Raw genomic sequence first — 27,693 nt, forward strand, 5'->3', positions numbered from 1 at the left:
GCATTCAGCCGCTACGCCCAGGACATCTTTAACAGAAGGAGAACAGAAATCGCTATCCGCAACAATATGGAAACATCTGAATAGAAGAACTCCATTGAAACTAACCAAGGAGGAGACATTCAAGACTACAGCATGAACATACCGCATGACTACAACCGATAGAAGAAATTACCAACAAAGATAACTCTCCATTCATGACCTGGTGGAAATGGCCAGGACTGATGCTCTCAACGAATATCACTACGTGAATTGACATCAAAGCAGTACTACAAACTGACCAGAGTCATCACTTCCTGATGACTCTGGTCTTCCTGACCCCATAAGACAAACACGAGACAAGTGAGACTGAACCAAGACTGTGACCTACCTGAAGTGACACTGAACTGAACATCCAAAAACCATGACTGTGACCGCAGCTACGCTGTTGCCTCGCCTTTTGGCGATCTGGGTTGGACACCTAGTCTGGCCCACTTTCTCTCCATATCCTGGTGGGGGAAGGGGCCGGGACCGTCCCCCCCGTTTACTTCTCCTGGTGCGGCATGGGCATGCCACACTGATATCTGGGGTCGTCTACCTTATTGGCCTCATACTTCTGTCTTTCCCCTCCAATCTTCAGTCTTTCCCCCCAATCTCTCTATACATCACAGTGTACGCCCCACACAACAAAACTTAAATCAACTTCCAAATTATAACAGCCAAATCGTGCATCAATTCCGAAACTTAACCTCATTAGCGAACCACCCCTTAAAATCGCGTTATTATTTTTATTTTTATTTTATTTATTATTTTATTTATTATTTTATTTATTATTTTATTTATTATTTTTTTTATTTATTTATTATTTATTTATTTATTTATTTTTTATTTTTAGGCCCTAGCCACTGAAATCTCAGGAAATTAGGTGGCAGGGCCTGCCAGAGTAAATAATTATGCTGGGTGTACCTGGTCTGCCTCCACGGGGCTGAGTGTGGGCAACGTTGGGCCCCAGCAGGGGTCTAGCGGCTAAATGGCCAGAGGAACAACGATACACAACACAATACTTCCAAATCCCATACACTTTTAAATCTCTGGCCTTAACAGTGATCTGTTACACCCACAAAGAAAACCATGCAGAGATGGGGGAAACCCCTGGTGCCGTTTGACACGAACACACTTTACACTTTACACTTGTACAATCAAATCACGTTATGGACTCACCATAGTAAAGTACCATTCACTATACGAATGTAGGAAGCACCGGTCATTGTGATTATGTTTGTGAATTGAATCTTAATTCTATTAAACAGCAATTCTAATTAGCAAAAATAGGAAGAATATTATCCACGAGCTATAAAAGTAAAGATATATTAAGCACAAAATTACTCTTTATTACCGTACCAATTAAAAAATTAAATGATACGTGAAAATCAGAAGATTACATGTGATAATTGGAATAATTAATACGTTCTGTAATATGTACATACTAACTAGTTGACATTTCTGTTCACTGACATTTGTGGGTGGGGGTTAAAATTTACAACAGTAAAAAGTTAAGCAATCAATAACAAAGAACACAGCACACACACAAATTGCAATTAACATGATATGTGCAAGTGAGAATGGAGTAACAAGTTACGAAGCTTTAAAAATAGGAATGAAGAGAAGATTCTGAAAATTAATTTTTTTATATGATTGAAGATTCCATGGAAGTGTAAACACATTTCACTATAATAACCCACAGAATTCCAGCTATCGGTATTACCGCAAATTTAATAAGATCAAGTTTACTATCTGTTTATGATAAATTTCACTAACAGAAAAGCCCAATAAACAGGTGACTGCTAATTGTTTTTATTGTTTTATGGTTGTAACCTCCGAAAATCCGACCGAACCACGTGGTACGGTCCGAGACAATCATAGCATAATCTCCAGTGCTGCGGTCTCCTGTCCCGATTAAACAGCATGTTGTCCCAATTAAGCAAAGTAAACCCTGGCTATTTCCTCGATTAGGTTCTGTTTTTTAAGATTTGCCCCAAATAAACGGCTGCCCTGCTTAACCGGTGGCCCTAATAACCAGAATCCACTGTATTTAGAATTGGTAGTTAATGGATTTATTGATTATTTTAGAAAGAACAGATGTAAGAGCAATGGGACAATAACTGGATGGGAGGCATTTGTCACCTTTTTAAAGAACTGGCTGGATATGAGCAAATTCCTAAGCAGAAGAAAAAACACCAGTGCAATAAGAAAGTGTAAATAAGATCAGGAGCACAGGTTTTGAGAACAAGTGGAAAATTACCATCAGGACCTGGAACTTTCTTGGCATCAAGACTGTTCAAAATTCTTCTAAAATCATTTTGATGGAAGACCACAGGAAGCATTGAGTGGAGTGTACTGGGAATGAGAGGAGGTGGTTTACCAAGATCATCAATACCAAGTGGAAATGGGCATGGAGATTGGAATCGAGACCACATATGTTTGTGAAATGAATGAGAAAGTGTTTGGGAGGTTTAGATCTTTTTGCAGATAAGTTTGTTCTATTAGTTGAACTATTCATAATATATTTAAAAGTAAGAAAAGGTGAAGAGGACATGTGTGAAGTGATGAAATTTTTGGATATGGTGTATACAGCAAGAAAATACCTAGCTCCTTGACATAATGTGACCTCAACAATGCTCCTCCCAACACACACACATATACACTAATCAGATTCCCTCCAGTCTGGCAGAGTAGAGGCAGCAAAATTATACACTGGCTGATCCAGATGGCTCCTAGAGAGTTACCAACAGGTTTGGTCCAGTGGACTATCTAGCAACTAACCTGCAATCAACATTTTAGAGCTGTACCCTCATTATGCACATCATAACTCCATAACCCCAAAAGACATCACTCATACTCAATAATGGTAGAGTTGAGGATTGCTGGAGCTTTTCTCTGGAAAATGTAATGTAAAGTTTCTACATTATTTTTGATAGTGATGATAATGAACCAAGAGTTAATTATTAATGAATACAGTAATTTATTAAGGAGAACGAACACAAATAAAGAGTACAATAAATCAACTTTAGAAGTCTGTTTCGCATCATGAAGGGATAAATAAATCCTGCCATGAGCAGTGAACGTTTAACTCATGCTTTCAGTGGAAATTGAAGAATTTCACTGTTCTTTTATACACTACAGAATGCAACAAATTGTTAATGTAATGATAACCACATGACTAATTTTGAATAATCCAACAACATGTGCACTAAACTCTTTGAATTAAAGATTCTTTTTTATATAAACAGAATAGGAAGTTCAAGGGACAAATAAAAAATGTCAATGTTCCAAATTAAACAATTTAAATCTATCCAAGCTGCAACGTGTGTATATATAAATTCTTCTCAAATTTATAAAATTCAATTACAGAATCAAAAGAAATTCTTACCATTTTATTACCTTGTCTTCGACGAATAACATATGGCCTGAAATCATCACCATATCGAAGAAAATAATAATATGACACCAAACGATCTAATGGCTTTCTAATAATATTGATAAATATTGGCTTCTGGGCCACTCCAAATCTAAAAGTAAAAATAGCCAATGTTATAATAATCACCACATCATATACATGCACATACACACATACAATGTAAAAGAATATTAGATAATTTTAAATGCTACATAACGTTTCATAAGTTTAAAAATATGTAACAGACAGTGGAAACTAAGGATGGCAAAAGAATTGATGAAATTTGAATCAGAAAAGAAGTTTCCTTGGGCTATTCACATTATCATGGGCTCTTCTTCAATATGGAATGCATGGACTGCCACAGTTGAATGATCAACATGGGAACATAACATGCATTTCAATTGACCATGGTTCAAGCCCACATGATGGATAAACACAATTAATGTTTATATTCATTATAAAAATGATTAGTTGTGAATTCCTCTAACCTAGTGTGCTATGCCAGAATATAAACAAAATATTTTGATTTGTAACTGGGTTACTCAAGGAGTGAGGCAGAATAATGATGATTATAAAAAAGGATTTGGGAAGGAGGTGCCAGAAATATAGTAAAGAATTCTTAGCATATGTATTGGTCCATTTGTAGAGAAGCAGTGGGACCCAAACAGATGGCTAACGAGTTGAGCAGGTTCTTTGTATCTAAGGTCACTAAATATTTATCTATAATAATGGAAATACCCTTAGACTAGGATGAAGTGCTGGAAATGAAAAGCTATTTAATCTATAATTAAGCATGAAGCATTATGACACTAAAGCATCATTACAATATGCAGTATATTCAAGAAGAAAGCAAAGTTTGAAAAATAGCACCATTACTATAACATCTCATACTGTAAACTCCTCACAAGTTGCCTAGCCTTGCACTTTTGAATAAGTAATGCTTCCCATATAGAGAAGGCTATTGTTGCTTATTCTCAGTTGAGTGCCATCTAGATGGTGCCATTTTGGGAATATTTATTCCCTCCTTGGTGAGTGGGCAACCAGGATGTAAAAGTATACAAACCTAGAGGTAAAATATTTTCACAATATGAGAGATGCCAAAAGGTGTACACATTAAACATGATTAAATACTACTTTTTGCTATTTCACTATTGGGAAACATTTATGAACAAGCTTGCATGATTAGAACTGTGTGAGGAAGATTACGTTTTATGATAAATGATACAAACTATTGGGAAACATTTATGAACAAGCTTGCATGATTAGAACTGTGTGAGGAAGATTACGTTTTATGATAAATGATACAAACGAACATTTGGCACATAAGATAACATTATCAATATGATATGCTACATATATCTTTGCATTTCTTTCTATGCAGGTTTTTCTTTTTGCTTATTTGTTTAAAAATGTCTGATTACACTGCATTTCTTGCCACTTGAAATTGAAAAAAACCACATCTACATACATATAATATGTAAGAAAATGTCATATTTTCCACATTTTATGATACATGAAAAATCATGCATACAATATGATTTCAGAAGATCTGTGCATTAATAAGAAAACCATTCGAAAAATAATAACCCAGAATTGAAGAAAACAAAGGTCTGTGCATTGTTTGTTCCACATTTGTTAACAGACTGTCAATGACAGATGCACGCATTAAACACTGCAGAAAACTCACTGAGGCCACTAAAAGCAAATCCAACTTCCTGAATTTGATCGTTAGACAGGTGACGAGACATGTTTTCAGTATGACCCCGCAATGAAGCTAAAAAGTATGGAGCGGAAGTCAGCAAACTCTCCCAAAGCCAAAAAAAGTTCAAGAAAACCCTGCTCATCACTTTCTATGAGAGCAAGAGAATTGTGGACAGAGTTCGTGCTCAATGGCCAAAGTGTTACTGCTGTCTATTACCTGGATATTTTGAAATGTTTGTTGTAGAGAATCTGTCATGTGTGGCCTCGATATGGAGAAGATGGCAATTGGTTCCTCTTGCACAACAACATGCAAAGCCACAAGGCTCTCACTGTTCAGGAATTTTTGGCTAGCAAAAATGTCTGTGTACTGTTGAACCTGCTGTATTCACCAGACTTAGCCCTATGTCACTTCTCTTTGTTCCTGAAACTCAAAGCACCATGGAAAGATTGTTTTTATGACGTCGACACCAAAGAGCTGTGGCAAGAACATTGAATGGTATAACAGTATGGCTTTCCACCAGTCATTCCAGCCACTTAGTGATCGTTATATGCAGTGTGTGGATGTGGCAAAAGGTCATACATTTGGAAATTAGCAGGCATATGACGCAAGAAAGCAAGCTTATGCAGCATCAGCCGAAAAAAAGAAAAAGAAAAAAAACCCTCCCATTTCATCCCTCCATTCGTTCCAAAATGCCTGTCCAGCTCAGCCTTAAATTTATTTTGGCTATTAGCTTCCACAACAAAAGACTGAAGCCTGTTCCACCAATCAACTACCCGCTGGCTCAAGGCAAATTTCTGCACATCTATTCTAGAACTATCTTTCCTCAATTTGAAACTGTGCCCCCCTCGGGTTCTTAGTCTGAGCAAGACAAAGAATCCCATCAATATTCAGCTTGCTCAATCCATTCAAGGCCTTATACACCTCAATCAGATCACCTCGCAGGTGCCTACTCTCCAGGTGCTGCAATTTGCAGAACTTAAGCCTTTCTTGGTAAGAGCACACCTTTATTCCCCTCACCAATCTTGTTGCTCTTCTTTGTACTCATTCTAGCAACTCTACATCCTTCCTAAAATGAAGCCTCCAGACCTGTACACAGTATTCTAGGTGTGGCCTGACCATTGCCTTGTATAATGGGATTATCACCTCCCTGTCCCTGCTGCAAAATTCCTATATATCATTAACAAGACTCCATGACCTGTCCTGGCAGCCTGTCTGCACTGCTCAGCGAACTTCATAATTTGGCTGCACAATTACCCCCAGGTCTTTTTCACTTTCCACTTCCCTGAGTGTAGTACCACCCAGTTAGTATGTTTTTCTTCGGTTATTGCTACCCATATGCAGTACTTTGCATTTGCCAAATCCAGTTGCCACTTCTCAGCCCATTTTCCCAACTTATCTAGATCCAGTTGGAGTAGCATACTGTCATTATCTGTCGTTAACAACCCTGCCAACTTTTGTATCATCTGCAAACTTCGACATTAAACCTGATATACCTTCATCAATATCATTGATAATTATTCAAAACAACAATGGGCCCAACACCGAACCCCGGGGAACTCCACTAATAACATTTGTCCACGAAGAACAGTGTCCATTGATTACCACTCTGTTGTCTACCACTCAACCATCTGTTTATCCATTGTAGCAGCTTACCCTTGATGCCATACCTCTCCAATTTGTACAGCAGTCTTTCATGTGCAACAGTATCAAAAGCTTTCCTGAAATCCAAGTATATGATATCAAAATTATTTTTGACATTCAGTTCCTTTGTGACCACATCATAGTAACCAATCAAATTGGTCAGACAAACCTCCCTTTGAAAAACCCATGCTGTGTCTTAACTATTACTGCAGTCTTGTCTAGATGATCCTGCAATGCTTCTTTAACCAGTGACTCCATTATTTTCCCCGGAACACAAGTTAAACTAACAGATCTGTAGTTACTTGTCTCACCTTTTGAACCCCCTTTGTGAATTGGTGATACATTTGCACACCTCCAGTCCATGTGGACATCCCCTGAGTCCAAGGAAGCTCTCATAATTATGGCTAAGGGTTTGCTTGCCTCCTCTAATATAACTGGATAGATCCCATCCACCCCAGATGCCTTCCTTATGTTTAACTTCAACAATTTCTTCTCCACTTTGCTCTCAATTATCACAAAATCACTTAGCTCCCTGTTAGCATTTGATAAACTTCTGGCACTCCCCTCATTGAATAACTCCTCATGTGTGAATGTAGATGCAAAATACTCATTCAGTTTATCAGCTACCTGAGCATGATCATCAATAGTCAACCCATCTATGTTAAGTGGTCCAATCTGATTCATCCCTTCCCTTCTAGAGTGTATATATAAGTAAAGAACTCCTTGCTGTTTTTCTTTGCATCCTTTGCCAAAGATTTCTCATAATCTGCCTTCGCCTGCCTAACCTCCTTTGCGACTTGATTACAGACTAGTTTATACCTGCCATAGGCTTCTGTGTCACCTGATACTTTATATGCATCTGATACATTCTTCTTCTCTGCCACTAGCCTATTTAATTCATCTAACATCCATTTAGGCCTGAACCTTGAACAGTATTTCTTATTTGGAATGAAGAGCCTAGTAGCCTCCAAAATTAAGTCCCTGAAGGCTTCCCATTTAGAATTCACTGTTGGTAACATCAGTTGATCCCACTGTACAGAATTTAAAAACTGTCTGAGACCTCTGTAGTCACCTTTACGAAAGCAAAAGCCCTTCCCTTTAGCCTTGATGGTAGTTACATCTTTAAATAATTCCCACATCAATACATTGTGATCATTGTCGCCCAGTGGTTCCTTTATCTGCAGATTCTTAATGAATGAAGAATCACTACTGATAATCAGATCAAGAGTATTACTCTCTCTGGTTGCCTCTCGAACATGTTGCTGTAGAAAACAGTCATCCAATAAATCCACAAACGTCTTGCTAGTGTGCGAGTGACCAACCCACAAGTTCCAGTCAATATCTGTAAAGTTAAAATCTTCCATTATAAGACATTCTTATTTACTGGGCCTCTCTATTTCTCTGCACAATTGCTCATTATACTCATCAGATTCATTAGGCCTATAACAAATACCTACTTTCATTTTTCCTTTGCCAGTGCTTATTTCACACTAAACAGACTCAACACTGCATTGTCCACCAGCATCAATTGGATGCACTTCCTTAGATTTTATGTGTTTCTTAACTAACAGCATAACCTCTCCTCCCTTCGTATCCTGTCTATCCTTCCTATACACATTGTACTCTCCAAATTCCAACTCTGCATTGCTTATATCTGTGTGACACCACGTTTCTGATATCCCAACGATATCTGCCTTTGATGTCTTGACTAGCACTTCAAGCTCATCATGTATGATCTTTTCCCGCATCATACAGTTGGATATTAGCAACCACAAAAAACTCATACACCTTGTGGGACTGAATTCACAAAAAACCAAGGTTAGTTTATTCATACATGGAATCTTTTTTTTTCTAGCATCAGTCTTGTTTTCCAATTGCCACACTGAGTATAACACATTTTTGTTTCCTTTTATTACTGAACAAGAAGAAATATTTAACATAACATATTTTTTAAAACTAACACATCAGATTAAGAGAAGAAATTAGAAAAATGAAAAATGAAAATTACTTTATGCAAAGAAAAAAAAAATAAATAAAAACCCATTTACATTCAGAATACTTCCAATGTTGATGAAAAAATTACTGTAGTCTGCCAAACGACTAAGATATATATATATATATATATATATATATATATTTTGGATTTGTTTTAGTAATGCTTTGAAGATTACCATCCTTGTTACACAATAATATTAATTACTATTTAATCATTTATAAAAAAGCATCACATTAATGTTGCTTAAAAGGAAAATGAAATCTACCATGTTTTTTCATATTTTTATCGGTATAATTATTGTTTTTACCCCAAGCCACTATTTTTTATAGTGCAGTAGTCTTGGCAAATATGGCAATTTTCAGGAATGTATCCTCCATAGTTGGCAAAGGATTCCTGCATAAGCTGAAACACGTTGGGATCACAAAGTAAGATTCTGAGTTGAATTGAGATGAATCAGAGAGTGAGTATAGCAAAAGAGGCAGAGGATTGTGATTAATGATTTCTTTAGATTGGGTACTAGGATCACTTGCTTCTGATTCTTAAACAGTGATGAAGAGATACAGGGTATGAAATCAAAATTATTTGCAGGTGATGTGAAGACTGGGAGAATGGGTAATGATCAGCACCAGTGGTACTCCTTCAGGATGAGTTGGCTAGGCTTCAAGGATGTTCAGAAAAGCAGTAGCTATGTTTTAATACAGAAAATTGCTACATCATACACATGGAAATTAGCAACCCCAAAATAACTTATACACTTGGTGGGGCTGAATTAAAAACAGAGGAGAAAGGATTTGGATATAGGTAGACATTACGTTTTCTGAGCAGTGTAACCAGGTGGAAAGGAAGGCTTGTCCTAATGATGATTTATTAAACATTTATCTGTAGAGATTGCACCTAAAAAAAAATGTTGAGCTTCTCAAAAGAGTCAAAAGATGGGCGTCAAATTTGGCTTGTTATTGTTATTTGTTAGTTATTTTGGTTTTTAGGAGCATTAGCCACTAAGACCATATTGCTCCGGGGATATGCGGTGGTCATTCCCTGACATTTCCACACCCTCCGTATTTGGTGGTCATGGACTCGAACCCCGGTCTAATCAAGAAGCTTGTGCTATGCACTGCTGCTCCTGCCCACGGAGGCACCGTCAAATTTGGCAAGATTTGCAAAAGGACCATTATGAGGTAAGACTCAATATGTGGGCTACAGAACATGGCAACCAGTCACCTTAGAAGGAACCTGAATGAGATCTATAAAGTTCAGAGAGAGGATAGTAAAACGAATGAAGGCAAAATTTTCACAAAGATTCCAGAAGTTGGGACTATAAATTCAAATTATGGGGAAAGAGATTTAGACCGGACTGCAGGAAATTTTCTTTCAGTCAATACATTGTTAATTACTGGAACAGGTTACCTCCATCATTTAGGCCAAAATTCAAGTCAGCTGGATAGTTACCATATGTAAAGAGAGAAACACATATAATTTATTTTCTTTTTTGGTTTTTAATTTTCTTTTAAAATTTTTTATTGCTTATTTATTATTATTTTTATTGTGTATTTTTATTTTATTTGGCTGATACAACAAAAGCCTGTGGCTTCCTTACACTATATTTATTTAAAAAGTTATAGTTATTCCTTACACTATAACTTTTCATCTTCCTCATTTATTCATTCAACTGCCGTTTTCTGGAACAACCTTCCTTCATACGTATTTCCTGAAAATTACAATCTACAGAAGTTCAAGTCCAATATCAACAAATATCTTCTTTCGTCTTCTCAACCTCCAACCGAAGCACGGTACTAAGTACTATAGGTTATAATACCTCTCGTGTTTGGGGTTCTCATAAAAAAAAAAAAAAAAAAAAATATGCTAATACCATTTTTCTCCATCCCACCATCATAACATAGTTATGATGGTGGGATGGAGAAAGGGTCAAATAGAGTTAAAAAGACAGATTCTCCATTGCAAACCCAGAGAGTTGGCAGCTATGTGTAAACAGCGGTATGAAATTATTCAATCAGTTCAATTCAGGTGTTTGCCAATCCATCACATATTTTACCTTACCTCTTCTATCTTTCATTAATTTGGATCTTCCTAAAAACATCTAGGGTTTCTTCTTCCCGTAGCCAGTCTCGGATTGTTTTCTCAGTTAGAGAAGGACCAAACTTACGTTCAGCAGCACAATTTCCATTCACTTTTACAAACTGGATCACTTTTAACTTGAATTCAGCACTGTACAAAAATCTTTTCTGAGCCATTTCTGGGCAGAACGTGGCAAAACGTAACCTAATATACCAGTAACAAGTGCGAAACAATGAGCGCAAAGACAACAAGCGCGAAAAAAGCGGGAAATGCAAGTAAAAAAAATCTACAATCACTGTATAAGACGCACCCAGTTTTTAGACCCCAAATTTTTCGAAAAAAGGTGCATCTTATACATGGGGAAATGCGGTATTTGTTACTCTTCTTTGAAATATTATTTTGAATAATTTTGATCAATAAAATTCAAATTAGCTTTTAATTACGTAAATTTTTCATTTACCATTGTGAATCAAATATTGACTTTTATGGATTTATTGCATGATTGTTTTCTGCAGCAGCATGTTCGATAGGCAACCAGAGAGGGTAATACTCTTGATCTGGTTATCAGCAGTGATCATTCGTGTATTAAGAATTTGCAGATAAAGGAACGACTAGGTGGCAGTGAAATCATTTATGAAATCATCTTTGATTTTATAAAGGTGACTACAGTAGTCTCAGACAGTTTTTAAATTCTGTACAGTGGAACCAACTGATGATGTTAACAACATCAAATTCTAAGTGGGAAGCATTCAAGGAATTAATCGTGGAAGCTACTAAACGTTTCATACCTATTAAGAAATACTGTTCAAGGTTTAGGCCTAAATGGTTATCAAATGAACTAATGATACTTGTGGCAGAGAAGAAAAATGCATGGGATGCATATAAATTATCAGGCTATCGAGACTATTAAAGAAAAGTATCCTTCTGCTTATTTGTGTTATAAGAGTAATATTCTTAGTAGTGTTAAGTTTAGTTGTGATCGTTTGTCTTCGTCCTGTTGTGTTTGGATATGTGGACCTCCTAGGTGAGGTAAAGATTTTGCTGTTCATGAGTTGAAGAGTTTATATATTAAGAGTTTAAATAAACAGTGGGATGGATATATGGATGAAGATAATGTTCTTCTTAGTGATGTTGAGCCTTCTCATTGTGTTTGGCTTGGTTATTTCCTTAAGATTTGGTCAGATTATGCTTTTAATGCTGAGATCAAAGGTGGCAGTATGGTGATAAGGCCGAAGATTTTTGTGACATCAAACTTTGTTTTTTTTTTTTTTTGGTAGTTGTTGGTGCATCGGCTTTTGTGGCCATAATGCACCTCCCAAGGTTTTTGCAGTACTCTGATCCAAGCCCGAGGCGTGATTCAAACCTGCGACCTTTGGGTTGCCAGGCAGGCACTTTACCCAACCGGCTAGCCTGATCGGAACTTTGTGATGAGTGATTGTTTTAGTGGTGGAGTGTTGCAAGCATTGGAAGCACGTTTCAGTGTGTATGATTTCTTTGGTGGTGTTGCTAAAGTTAAAAGGCATTTGGTTGTTGCTGGTAGCAGACGTGTGCTTAGTGTTTTGCGGAAGTGTGAAGATGGTCTTAACTTTTCGGAGGAGATTTCGATGGAGGTTTCACGGTCGGCGAAGGAATGTTTCAGATTTCGAAGGAGGACAAAGAGAATGCCGGCCCGTCAAAGAGCATTGGTTCATGCTCAGAATCATGTTAAGTTTCTTTCTAAGCGGTATGAAGTGTATCCTCTCAGATGGTATGTGAATGATACTACTCCCCCTGGAAGTGATAATGCTGGTGCTTTTCTGTTGCCATTAACTGTGGATTTGTTTGTGAAGGAAAACAGTCAGTTACTTCGAAATTTGACTGAGTATCACTTTGTGAAATTTAACTATTTTGCTGTTAAACTGTGTGAAGTGTGGTATGTTGGTTTTACTGGTGTTGAATCTTACGGAACTGTGCCTAGTTATGTTGGTGTTGCTGTTAATATGCTTGGAGTTGCGAATTACTCTTTCTATCTTGTGTGGGATTTAGAAGATAACCTTCATTTTGGCAAAGGTGCTGGAACTGTAGATATGAACGGTATTAGTCAGTATTTTCTTCCGAAGAGTATGCGTTGTGGTTCTCGGAAGCAAGTTTCATTTGTGTGGAAAGTGCCTGTGCCTTGGAGACAGTTTTTTAGTTGTAAAGGTGTTCATGGTACTCAGACTAGTGTTTCTATTAAAAAGTACTTTGAAACTTTTTCTAATTTTACAAATTTAAGGTGTCCATAATAGCTAGTCTGTAATCAAGTCACAAAGGAGGTTAGGCAGGCGAAGGCAGATTATGAGAAATCTTTGGCAAAGGGTTTTTTTTTTTTTTTTTTTATAGGAGCATTAGCAACTAAGGCCATATTGCTCCGGGAATATCTAGTGGTCATTCCCTGACCTTTCCGCATCCTCCGTATTTGGTGGTGACCGGCTCGAACCCCGGTCTAAAGAAGAAGACACCCTTTTGGCAAAGGATGCTAAGAAAAACAGCAAGGATTAGTTTACTTATATAAACTCTAGAAGGAAGGGGATTAAAGCAAAAAATAAGCTGAAATAAGCAAACAAACTGAATGAGTATTTTGCATCTACTTTTACACATGAGGAGTTATTAAGGATTGAAAATGCCAGAAGGTTATCAAATTGTAGCAGGGTGCTTAATGATTTTATAATAACTGAGAGCAAAGTGGAGGAGAAATTGTTGAAGTTAAACATAAGAAAGGCACCAGGGGTGGATGGGATCTATCCAGATATATTAAAAGAGGTGGCAAAGGAACTAAGCAAATCCTTAGCCATAATTATGGCTAAGGATTTGCTTAGTTCCCACCCCACAGACTGGAGATGTGCAAATGTATCCCCAATTCACAAAGGGGGATCGAAGGGTGACACGAGTAATTACAGACCAGTTTGTTTAAATTCTGTTCCGGGTAAAATAATGGAGTCACTGGTTAAAGATGCATTTCAGGATCATCTAGACAAGACTGCAGCAATAATTCATACACAGCATGGGTCTGTTAAGGAAAAGTCTTGTCTGACAAATCTGATTGGATATTATGATGTGGTTACAAAGGAACTGGATGCAAAAAATAATTTTGATATCATATACTTGGATTTCAGGAAAGCTTTTAACACTGTTACGAATGGAAGACTACTGTACAAATTGGAGTACAGTATTTTAATAATTTAATAATTATTAAATTATTAAAATTTAATAATTTTTATATTTTATTTTGGTTGTAAGAATTGTTTGCATAACACAGATATGATATAAGTATAAATAAAAAAAATTGTTAATATTATTTTTCATTCTATTTATTTAATTTAGAAATTTCTTCTTCTATGACTACGTAGGTGTGCCGCAAATTTTTCTTCTTTGGAAAATTTGCCACGAGAATAAAAAGATTGAGAAACACGGGGCTAGGCCATGCCTTGAGTACTGCATACAGGTCTGGAAGCCTTATTTTAGGAAGGATGTAGATTTGCTTGAGCGTGTACAGAGAAGGCAACAAGACTGGTGGAGGGAATGAAAGGATCCTCTTACCAAGAGAGGCTTAAGTTCTGCAAATTGCAGTGGCTGGAGACTAGGCACCTGCAAGGTGATCTGATTGAGGTGTGTAAGGCCTTGAATGGGTTGAGCACACTGAATTCTGATGGGATTCTTCCACTTGTTCAAATTACGAAAGTCAAATTGAGAAAAGACAGCTGTAGAATAGATGTGCGGAAATTTGACTTTAGCTAGCGGGTGGTTAATTGCTGGGACAAACTTCCATCTGTCATTGTGAAAGTTGATAGGTTAAATAAATTTAAGGAGGAACTGGACAAGCATTTAGAGGGAATGGTTGTGTGAATTTTTTTTTTTGGCTGATGCTACATAAGCTCATATGCTTGCTTCCTTGCATCACATGCCATTATTACTATTAATAACAAAATGGATATTTAAAATAACACCGATCAATAACATTAGTTATCTTACTTTATTTTGTGTATCCAATAGTTTTTTAAGGTACATTCACATATGAGTAAACATCTATTATCTGCATCATGTCTGTATGCATATGCAGCAAATTTACACCAAGTGGACACATTCTCATGATTTTTTTATACACACTGGTGTTCAAAGAAAGTGCATCACTCCTTAAAATTGTAATTGTTGTCCAAATAATGTAAGTAATGGCAATATTTTTTACAGATTGCATCAGATGAAACTGACACACACACACATAGGTGGATGACGTAATATTACATCAGCTGTTACTCTCAGCTATATAAGCACGATCTGCAAGAGTTGCAGTCCTTCCTTGCCTGTGTCAGGATGGCGAGTTACGTGCAGTTGACATTATTTATTTGGTTTTTTTTTTAGGAGCATTAGCAACTAAGGCCATATTGCTCCATGGATATGCGGTGGTCATTCCCTGACTTTTCCGCATTCTCCGTATTTGGTGGTCATGGGCTCGAACCCCGGTCTAATAAAGAAGCGTGTACTACACACTGCTGCTCCTGCCCACCTGGCTACGGAGGCGCCATGTGCAGTTGACGCCATGAAGAAAGAGTGCTATTGTTGCTTTATGTGAGAAAGAATGTTCTTCCTGTCATATTGCTTATAGTGTCTTGTAATCAGTCGACAGTGATTAGATTTCTTTCCAAACTCAAGAATACTAGTTCTGCTGATAGCTTATAGTGTCTTGTAATCAGTCGACAGTGAATAGATTTCTTTCCAAACTCAAGAATACTAGTTCTGCTGATAGGAAAAAAGGAACTGGATGCAAAAGAGTCTCTACGCCAAAACAGGACCGTGTTTTGAAGTGCTTATGCCTTAAAAACCGTAAAGCTTCTTCGTATGAATTGAAAAGAGAATGGGAAGAACACACAGGAGTGGTAGCAAGTGCAACAACAGTCAGAAGATGCCTCTGCAAAAATGGACTTGTAGCCTGTTGTCCTAAGAAGAAGCCCCTCCTCACACAAAAAATGAAAAAGGCCCGATTAATTTGGTGTAAGGAGCATGTCAAATGGACCCAGAGCAGTGGAAGTCAGTTGTTCTCTCAGATGAGAAGAAATTCAACCTTCATGGCTCTGATGGGAGACAAACGATTCACTGTAGACGTGGTGAAGAATACCATCCAGACTGTATGGGTGTCTACAGTGAAATTCCCTACCAACCAAATGATATAAGGTTGCATTTCGTATCGCTGAGTAGGTCACCTGCTGTCTATAAAAGGTTCCGTAAATGCCAATGGATACCTTTCTATATTGGAAGGCAAATTGCTGCCAATCGTTAGAAACCATTTCAACCTGCCAAGTAACTGCATCTTTCAGAACGACTCTGCTCCTTGTCATTGGGCAAAAAGTGTAAGTAGGCACTTCTGTAGTTACTTTAGCTTTATTTCTGCATTAGAGGTTCAACAGTAATGTGTTTACATTTTTTGCAGGTGATAAAATGAACGGCCCATTACAACTGTTAGCTGGCCAGGAAACAGCCCAGCCGGACCTGAATCCTACAGAGAACTGTTGGCATCGTGTGGAATCTGCAGTTGCCAAAAAGAAACCAAAGACCCTTCCTGAACTTCAGGAAGCTATAATTTGCATTTGGAACCACGAACTATCAGTTGATTATCTTCAGAAATTGATCTTGTCAATGCCTCAACAGTGTGCTGCTGTCATCAGGGCCAGAGGCAGTTCAACTAAATATTAGTTTGCACCTGGTGAACTTTTCATTTTGTTTTCCATTTAAAATGATAAACCTGAAGCAAATGGAGGGCTTCTGATAACATTTCAGCCATAATTGTCGTGTTTACCAAAACTGTTGTATAAAGGTTGCAAATGCTCATTTTGGAATATTTTGAGAGCACCTGTCAAATATTACTTAGCTTTGCCTTAACTATTAATAAATATCTTTTGTTTATATTTCTATTTGTGATACTAGTCATTAATGTAACATACCATTGTGAAAAAGGTATAGAAATGTGAAATTCCTAGGTGATGCACTTTTTTGAACACCAGTGTATTTGGGTCTTTTAGAAAGATTTGTTAAAAGTCATTCCAAATTTGATTAAAATCAGATCAACAGAAATATGTATATTTTTTTACATAAAATTCTCTCTCTGTATAAATCAAAGCATTTTTCAGACATTCAGGCAGTGATGTACAAGGAAAAGTGAAATTAACAACACATTTTCAGAATGTGCTGATTTAGTTTTTTGTAAGGGTACAGGATCAATTCCAATTTGATATCTTTCACCAGTTCCCTGCCTTCACAGAAATCTTCTTAGTTTCAGTTGTGAACACTACTCGAGTGGAAAAGTCAATACCAAATTTTCAGCATATGTTCCATTGGTCCTTTAAGAACAAACTATGATTCCATAACCTCTCCCACACCACAGAGAAACACTGCAATAAATTTGGAACAATAGCCATCATTATGAAGAATTCAGCACTAATTCTGAATATTCTTCTGGACCTCTGTACCAAATTCATATTGACAGGTTTACACATATTCCTCACCCTGTGCCCCCCACCCCCACAAAAGAACTGGAAAAGAAATCTCATCCACAGTTATCCATCACACAATGAGGTTTTGGTAAATACTTTTTCGACTACTAGGTAAAAATAAATACACAAGCCATAATACATCACAAATTATAAATTTGCTCTTGAACATTCAGTGAAATATACCATTCTTTGTTCGTAATAGTAAATTGCAATGAGTGGCATCGATTTAAATTGTATATCATATTGTGACTACCTTCACGAGTTACCATATATTGCACTACCTTGAATAAGTAACATTTCACCAATAGAGAAAACTATTGTTACTTATTCTCAGTGGGTACTACCACCCAGATCAAGGCTTGTTGGCCTATCATCGGTGGGTGAGCAAGTACCATGCCACTCATGCCAACCCAGTTATGAAGTATAACTCTACAATATGAGAGATGCCAAAGGGTGTACATTGTAATAATTCAATAACAATAGTCTTCTCCATTGATGAAGCATTACTTACTTGAGGTAGGGCAATACATGGTAACTCGTTGTGAAGGTAGTCACAATATGAGATACAATTAAATTGATGCCACTAATTGCAATTTATTATTATGAACAAAGAATGGTGTATTTCACTGAATGTTCAATAATACTTTTTGATTATAATACAGAAGTTTTTAACTCCTTTAATCCTACTTAAAGAGAATAATAGCAAAGCTTAATTGTGTTAACAAAGTGTCACTCCTTTAATTCCTATTTCAAAATTGATTGTGCTCAAAATGTAAAGCAATGTGCACATTAACTAGCTTGTTGCGTGCTGATTTCAAATATGGGAGATAATTTTCCAACACCTACAGTTTTTGAGAAATATAAACTTAGCATTGTTTTTCATAAAAATACAGAATTACAAATTTAAATATTACTCTTCAAAAAAAGAATAACATGTAAATGTTAGGAAGATAATAGATTTCTTCCTTTGCTTATTATATACTTGCTTTCTTGCATCATGTGCCTTTGCTAATGCTAATACTCACAGATTTGGACAGAACCCATTTGGAAAGAACTGATATTGCCGAAACAGAGAGGTGCACATATTTTTATCTTTTTGCACAGATTTTAATGCTATATTAAAATTATCATAAAATTTTTTTATGTACCTTCAGTATTATTCACTTACAATTTATCTGATCCTTAATTTTTTTATATACGTTATGGTATGCATCAGAGGCTAAAGTTTATCATTTGAATTTCAAACAAACTTGATAATTTTTAATGAATGGCTATTCCATCACTAACTGAAATGTGGAAATATGGAACGCTCCTAAATTTTACCACAAAGGCTGTACAAGCAACATAAGACTGTACAAGCAACACAGCAGGACAAGTGCATGAATGTGACTGGGAACTGTGTTGAAAAGTAGCGCACTAATGTGTCTTCATTTAAATGTTTTGTAATTACATGTGTTTACACAAAAACATGTTATTTTTTCAAAGAGCCCTTGTAACTCAGCTCACAATTATTGTTCAGGCTAAGCTACAAGTTTAATGTTAAAAATGGAATAGGTTTTAATAGTTATAGAAAGTAAAGGTTAATAAAAAAATATACCAAACAAAATCAGAATTAAAATCCAAGAGCATAATAACACACAAATGTATAATTTACATAATACTCACTTCCCAAAGTCAAGGAATGCAATATGGCCATGATAGATTGCTGGTTTTTTAGATGTCCAAGCAGTAACATTTTGTACAAATCTTGCCTAAAATAAGTGAGGAAAAAACATATTTGATTGGAGAGATATTAATATCTCATAAAGATCAAATTAACAAAGCAATATCAAAGAGAATTAAAAGAAATCAAACAAAATTACATTCTGTATGTTGTAATATCCTTCAACTGAATTTAATAAATTCAATACATTTGGTTTTTAGGATCATTAGCTGTTGTTTGTTATGTTTGTTTTTATTTGGTTTTTAGGAGCATTAGCAACTAAGGCTTTATTGCTCCAGGAATATGTAGTGGTCGTTCCCTGACCTTTCCACATCCTCCGTATTTGGTGGTGACGGGCGAACCCTGGTCTAATCAAGAAGCGTGTGCTACACACTGCTGCTCCTTCCCACATGGCTACGGAGGCACCAGGATCATTAACAACTAAGGCCATATTGCTCCGGGGATATACGGTGGTCATTCCCCGACCTTTCTGCATCCTCCGTATTTGGTGGTCACGGGCTCGAACCCCGGTCTAATCAAGAAGCGTGTGCACTTTTTAGCAGATCTCGACACTTAACAAAATTATTTCTATGCTGTAAATTTCCTCAGTTTTTATATATTATAAGAATTTCAGATATTATTTGCAGACTCCCATGGTCTGCCAATAAAATCTGAAATAATATGAAAATTCTGAAATTAGATAACATGAAATTTCTGATATGTGAAATAATATCTATTTCTCCAGTTGTGGTCGACAGACCACAACTGGAGAAACACAATTAGGAGATATTCAAAAATATCTCATCTTGCAATAAAACTGATGTTTTAGCTAGGAAGTAAAAGGTGCAGGGTTATATTCCATTAGAGAAATTAACATAATTTGAAATTTGTAGGCACATACATACTCAAACTTAGAAACACTCATTGCATTTAACAAAAGCAAGTGGTGAAAAGTTGAGCTTATAAAAACAAAAGGATCTTTAATACAAGATATGTGAAAAATATTATTCAATTTCATTTATATAAAAGATATTTCTTGGCTAAATGCCTAAGGGTATGAAGGAGTTTGTTTATGCATGAGTTATGCACATGCATCATTTTAAATATCTCTAATATTGTGAATATCTTCACAACGAGTTACCACACAGTGTTGCACTACCTCGAATAAGTAACGCTTCACCTGTGGAGAAGACTATTGTTACTTATTCTTGGCAGATACCACCACCCAGACGACACTGTTTCAAGGCTTTTTTTTGTCCCCTCTTAGCATCATTTCTACTACCAAAGTAGTTTTAATGCATCATTTTAAATATCTCTAATATTGTAAATATCTTCACAACGGGTTGCCACTCAGTGTTGCACTACCTCGAATAAGTAACCTCGAATATATATATATATATAGAATTGAAGAAACACACAAATTGCATAATTAGTAATTCATATGGGTGTTGTTGAAGGTGGATTCACTGTTATGGCGTGGTCTACCACTGCTTCACATTTTTCACTTTCATGATATTGATCACGTTAGTATTAGTATTGACAAAATGGTGCAAAGAAGCAAGCTCATGCAGCACCAGCCAAAAATTAATTAATAAATAAAATAATCAATGCCATCTTCCTTCACTTCACTTGCTAATTTATTTCATATATTTATCAAGTCCCTTTTTTAAATTCAGATAAACTTCCAATTCTGCAGAGTAGGTGGGAGTTTATTCTACCAGTCAAATTGGTTTACACCTGGGTGGTCACCCACCCAAGTGTAAACTAAAGTAAGCAGTGGTCGAGGTGTGGCACCCACACCACACAGAGGAATGCCGCCCCTTTGTGTTACCAGGTAATACTAGGTGGTAGATGACTCTCATCAACCGGTGCAATACCACCACTTTGCTTATTGGAGGCTTGAAGTGGTGGAACTAGAATTTACAATACTGAGATTCCGGGATCCCGAACATTTTTTTTCCGGTATTGATACAAAAATGCCGGTTTTTTTCGATACTAATTTAAAAAATAATTATCCATGATTTATTCGCATAAAGGTTATAAAATCGACAATGAGAAATCATTAATACTGCTGAATTTGCAAATGAGGGATTGTTATACACAGTACAAATGCAAAGGAAACGCGAAAACATCGCAAGACTGTAAGACAAAATCTTACAAATATATTTCTTTTAGTAAGTGCAATGTGTGTGGAAGTACAGCACTTAAGGAATAACGAAAACATCATTACAGAAATATTTCCATTAGTGGCAGTAGGCCTGGTAATGCAATTAAGGAATATGGTGAACAGTAGTACAGCAGGTGCAGAAGAGTTAAAATTAAAAACTTCTGCAGAATAGTTTAATCCCTCTATTACACCGCTACTTGAGGATGTGACATTCAGTGCGTTTTGGGAAAAGGTGTCAGTATGGAGCAGTTCAAAGGTATTGTGAACAGGTGATCTTGAGATAAAAGATGAAAGCGTTTCATTGTGTGGGAAAAATATTCTGTTTTTCCCACCAAAGGAAGAAGAGTGAGTTTAAAGAATAACGCTGAAATTGGGTCAGGTATAAATTAGATAGGGGGAGATAGGTAAATGTGTGCAAACTCCTCTGCATTTACCTCTTTTTAAAAGCAAGCTTATGTGCAAACCCCTCAGGGATTTGCACATAAGCTTGCTTTTAAAAAAGTAGTACAAGGGGCAATTGTAACTTGCAATCAATTCAAGAAATAAATAAATAAATGAGAAGGAAATAAATAAGGTGCTCACACCAAAAGAGGGTTTGTGGTTGTTTGGGGGGGGTTGCAGACTTCTAGTGGTAGTTCTGGGTTCAGTTCCTGTGCCAGAAGTTGAATAACAAGCCAGTCAGATAGTGCACTGGATTCTAGTACTGCTGTGGTAATTTCCTCCAGTATTAACAGAGAACTGTTCTCGAAATCCCAAAATAAGACAGTACTGGAAGAGCTATACAGCAGAGATGCAGAGTTCAACTTAGAAGAGAGAGAGAGAGAGAGAGAGAGAGAGAGACATCACCACTCAGAAGAATGTGGTGATGTCTCTTAATACCATTCAGAGCAGAATGGTATTAAGGGTAAGTTGCTACAATGGATAAGGAGAAGACAGAGGGTGGTAATTAATGGGTGCTGCTCTTCATGGACTAATGTTATTAGTGGAGTCCCACAGGGTTCAGTGTTGGATCCTCTGCTGTTTTGTATATTTATCAGTGATATTGATGAAGGTATATCAGGCTTAGTGTCGAAGTTTGTAGATGATACAAAGGTTGGCAGGGTTGTTAATGACAGTAATGGCAGTGTGCTACTGCAACAGGATCTAGATAATTTGGGCAGATGGGCCAAGAAGTGGCAACTGAAGTTTAACCCTGACAAATGCAAAGTACAGGTGACCCCACTTAACGCTGATAGTTCGTTCCGGAAAAACAGAGTGCTAAGTGAATCTGCGCTAAGCGAGCTCCACATTCCCATAAGGTAACATATGTATTTGTAAGTTGTAGTCGGTGCCATAGGATATTTTCTAATCAATAATAAACAGTTGTGAAGAGATGCACAAATGTCGGTCAAAATATTTAATATTCAAATATTTGTACATATAAAATATTCTGCATTACATACATATATAATTATGTGGTAACTACTTACGTATCAAAATTAAACTTAAAATTCCAATTAAAATCATGAATTTAATTGATGTAAATTGATTTTAATTGATTTAATTTAATTGATGAATTTAATCATGAAAAATGTGTCAATTTTGGGTTTAACTTTGGCCCTCTTCTAAATAAAATAAAAGGGGTATTAATTTTAAATCCCCCGCAGCGTTACCACCCAACAATAAAGTCACCCGATCCTTCGCTGCTTTGAAACCTGGCATGTTTTTTGCTTCTTTCAATATGAAACTTCTTTCGGCATTCGTTTCCACAAAAGTCCTGCTTCATCTATGTTATAAACTTGTTGAGAAATATAACACACAATACCCCTCTTCAATAATTTTAACAAGTTCTTTTTTGAAAGTTTCAGCTCCTTGATCTGCACTTGCGGCTTCTCCCTAGATTTTAAAACTATTCAACCAGCCCTTACCAGTTTTAAATGGTTCCACATTTTTTTTTTTTTATTTTAGGTGAGTTTTCTTCAGATCATCATATTGGCTAATCTCTCTCTCTCTCTCTCTCTCTCTCTCTTTTTTTTTTTATAATATTTTAACTTAACTGAATTCTGCATTTGGACATTATCTTCAATAAAATTAGTTAAAAGTCTTTTCCATTTCAATCCTAATAGCCGGCCTAGCCGAGTTGCTTGCAGTGGAACAGCTATCTTTCCCGCTGCTAAAATTAATTCTTTATTTTTTCATAATTGCAAGTCCTAAATTACAGCACACATCCACTTGTCGCTGACGGGAATCGATTCGCTTCAAAACGTCTAATTTAATTTTCAAATTCAGTCTTTTTCTTACATTTATAGTCTTCATACTGCGCCCAGACATTGCTTTTTCATTCTTATCGGCCATTATTAACTCTTTGAAAATGTAACTGCGTTGGTTGCATTAATTACGATACAATGTTCAAGTAAACTGTCCGTTACGCACGATGTCTAATACTGTACTGAGTGATGACTAGACTTCGGATAAATGCATATAACACAAATATTTCAAGCAATATACTTGATCATTTTTTAAAATGTTGAACTCAAAACTACGTAATAAGTGACTCTACTGCAATTAAATTAGCATGCGAGAAAATTTCACTGAGGTTGGGAAAATTTCTCAAGTCGGCGTAGCAAACGTTTTAATGCTGTTTTGCTATTTATTTTCAAGCTATCGACTCCATCAAATGAAATGATTTCGTTATATATGCCAAAAATGCAATCTGTAAAAGAGCGTTATAGTGATCTGTGACAGCGTTATAGTCAGATACGGGTTATAATATAAGAACAGAATTATAGTGAATCAGGTTTCATTAAAGTGAACCACGTTATAACGGAGGCCTACTGTACTGCATATGTGTAGAAGTAACCCCAGAGAAACGTACCAACTGTGTGGTACTACACTTAAGGTGGTAGAAAATGAAAAAGACCTGGGAGTAATTGTGCAGTCAGATATGAAGTTTTCTAAGCAATGCAGACAGGCTGCCAGGGCAGGTCATGGGGTTTTGTCAATGATATATAGGAATTTTGCTAGCAGGGAAAAGGAGGTGATTGTCCCTCTGTATAAGGCAATGGTCAGGCCACGCCTTGAGTACTGCGTACAGGTCTGGAGGCCTCATATTAGGAAGGATGTAGATTTGCTTGAGCGTGTACAGAGAAGGCAACAAGATTGGTGGAGGGAATGAAAGGATCCTCTTACCAAGAGAAGCTTAAGTTTTGCAAATTGCAGCAGCTGGAGACTAGGCACCTGCATGGTAATCTGATTGTGGTGTATAAGGCCTTGAATGGATTGAGCACGCTGAATTTTGATGGGATCCTTCCACTTGTTCAGATTACGAACCTAAGGGGGTATAAATTCAAATTAAGAAAAGACAGATGTAGAACAGAGGTGCGGAAATTTGCCTTTAGCCAGCGGGTGGTTAATTGCTGGAACAAACTTCCATCTGTCGTTGTGGAAGTTGATAGGTTAAATAAATTTAAGGAGGAACTGGACAGGCATTTGGAGGGAATGGTGTGATTTTTTTTTTTTTTTTTGGCTGATGCTGCATAAGCTTATACACTTGCCTTCTTGCATCACATGCCACCACTACTACTACTACACTCCACACAAAGGAATCCCACCGTGAAAGAGAAGGAAGGTAAGTCCTCGGAACTGTGTTGTATTGGAAATGGTACTTAGATAAAGTGGGAGATTATTTTAGAGTAAGGTTGAAGTTGAAGAAACACGAGAAATAAGGAAATGTTCAGTATTGAGTTGGTTTATTGATTGAAGTTGTAAAGAAAATTGATATTGCTAAATTAAGAGAGCATTGAGATTACATGGAATTGTCGGCATTAAGTTTGCGACTGATGGATTGCTGTTGTGTAGAGAATTGATATTGGTGTTTAAGAGAAATATAAGGAAATGATTAAGATTGAATTAGTTTAGAGATTGAAGCTGTAGAGTTGAGACTGTTAATTGAGAGAAATTTTATGGAAATGATAGCATGTATTAACAGTTTAAATGAGAAAAATGAATAGATTAGATGTAAATGAACACCAATTATGTATTGTAAGTAGATTTGTATTATAAATGACTTTGGTTTTATATTTGTGACATTGCTCTTGAGAAACCGACAGTTCACATATTATAAAAATATATGATAAACAATATATATATACTCATGTGTGTGTGTGGGGTGGGATATCCCTCAGCTCCTGGAAAATTTTTAACGCACTGAGGTATCTTGTGGAGCTTAGTGCTTGAGGGGAGCTGCTGTACGAAAATCATAACAATGGTCGCTGATGGCAATACTAAGGTACAGGGAAATAAAAATTAATAAGTAAATAAATAAATAACCCCCTCACAACTTAGATTTGGTTTCCTTACCAAGCTTAAACATCAGTTCCTTTCTTTCGTTAATAAGGATATAGTGCCATAAAAAGTCAAAAAGGAAATAAGATTTTTTGTTTTTTTAAAGATTTTGTACTGAGATAGTCGTAGACGAGTAGCAGTTTAAAGCACCAACCAGCACAGAATCCAAAAGGACATTTTCTGCCGCTAATTAAATATGTACCAAAATTAGATCCAGTTTAAACCATAACGCTATTGAGTTTCTTAAGAGTTCACTTTATTCGGACAGGTAGTGTCCATGCTTATTTTTTTTTGTTTTTAGAATAACTGTATGTTTAATAATTTTTGCTAGAATATTTATTATTGTAATAAAAGTTTGATTTAAAATGTGTATTCCAGTAATTACTTGTTTTTTCCTTACTTTATTGCACCTAATTGTCATTAAAATTTATTGCAAAAAATGTTTTTTTTTTGGAATACCGGCATCCTGGTTTCATAAATTAAAAATACCAAAATACCAGTTAAGATTTTGACCAGTATTGTGAGTCTTACTATATACCATAGAAGGACACTATGTGAATTTCCAGCTGCCTATTTATACTGCATGGAAGCTTTCATGGATCACTTTTAACTTCTAAACCCTTGACTTGTAAGTAATGCCTGGATTTCTGTTCCCTAGGCATAAAACCTTACATTTAGAAACATTAAAATTCAGCTGCCACTTATCAGACCATTTATATAACTAATTTAACTCATTTTGAAACAAAATGGCCTGGGCTGATTTTGGTATTAATCCCTTCCTACCTTTAAATCACCAGCAAACATTGACAACTTCCCTTGCACTCCCTGATCAATGCTATTAAGGAAGATAAGAAACAGAAGTAGTCCCAACACTAACCCCTAAAGTAGTCCACTTGCTACACTTGCTCACTCTGGGGTATGTTCATTTATTTATGACTATTTTGCCTCTTATCTGTAGCCAAGCCTTGATTGAATGAATGAGCTTGCCAATAATCTCAAATTTGCTCCAGTTTATGTAATAACCTTCATGTGGAACCGTATCAAACGCCTTACTGAAATCAAGGTAAATAATGCCAAAGTTGTTTCTCACATCCGTTTTTATGATTTTGCATTTTCCAAATCATTAACCAAATTGGTCAGGAAAGGCTTCCCCTTCATAAATCCATGCTGTGATTCATTAAGGATACTATTCCTATCAAAATGGTCCTGTACTGGGTATCTTTAATCAGAGCCATCACTGAAGTTAAGTTCACTGGTCTACAGTTGTCCATCATGTCTTTTACACCCCTTTGTGAATTAGGGAGGCATTAGTGCTTCTCCAATCCAGGGTTATTGTCCAAAGGTCTAATGTTGCATTCACATGCAGCCTTACCTTTGATCAGCTCCATTAGAAGTCTACAGCACTTTTTTGAATCCTCTCCAGAGCTTCTGTCACTTTTAGGTAGTTTCCAGACCTGAATACAATATGTCAAATGCAGTCTTACCATCAACTTGTATAGAGGAATAATGGCATACTGCTACCTACTAGCAATGATCCTATAAATCATGGACAGGATAATACTATTGCTTTCCTAAGCTACCTGGTTACACTGCATGGAAAATTTCAAGCCAGATTTCTCTGCCACTTCTCTACCCCAAATGCATAAACTCACATCCAGAAGCATTAAATTTTAGTTACCATTTTTCAGACTATATTTGCAAATACCCATATCGTTTTGAAGCATCACTGCCTGGCTTCGATTATTAACTATCCTCCACACTTTGAAATTGCACAAACCATTCAAAGCCTTAAACACCTCAATCAGATCACCTCGCAGGTGCTAGTCACCAGACACTGCAATCTGCAAAACTGAAGCCTTTCTTGGTAAGAGCACCCCTTTTCCCCCTCACCAATCTCATTGCCTTCTCTATACTCATTCCAGCAGATCTACATCCTTCCTAAAATGAGAAATGAGGCCTCCAAACCTGTAGGCAGTACTCAAGATGTAGCCTGACCATCGCCTTATAAAATGGTATAATCACCTCCTTATCACTGGTAGCAAAATTCCTGTATATCATTGTCAAAACACCATGAGCTGTCCTGGCAGCCTGTCTGCACTGCTCAGAGAACTTTATATCTGACCGCACAATTACAACAAAGTCTTTTTCAT

General features: G+C 36.5%; 1 protein-coding gene across 1 annotated transcript in view; it reads right to left on the minus strand.

Moving 5' to 3' along the window:
• Positions 1 to 27,693, minus strand: part of LOC150087901 (heparan sulfate 2-O-sulfotransferase 1-like) — a 127,934-nt gene that overhangs the window by 55,813 nt on the left and 44,428 nt on the right. The window contains exons 3-4 of the mRNA XM_090370501.1: positions 19,017 to 19,102; positions 3,407 to 3,545 (exon numbers count right to left, since the gene is read on the minus strand). Coding sequence (XP_090226627.1) covers positions 3,407 to 3,545; positions 19,017 to 19,102 — 225 coding nt within the window. The remainder of the gene's footprint in view (positions 1 to 3,406; positions 3,546 to 19,016; positions 19,103 to 27,693) is intronic.

This window comes from Mastigoproctus giganteus, chromosome 3 (genome assembly GCF_048544385.1).
Source record: "Mastigoproctus giganteus isolate SK-2022 chromosome 3, ASM4854438v1, whole genome shotgun sequence".
Taxonomy (NCBI): Eukaryota; Metazoa; Arthropoda; class Arachnida; order Uropygi; family Thelyphonidae; genus Mastigoproctus; species Mastigoproctus giganteus.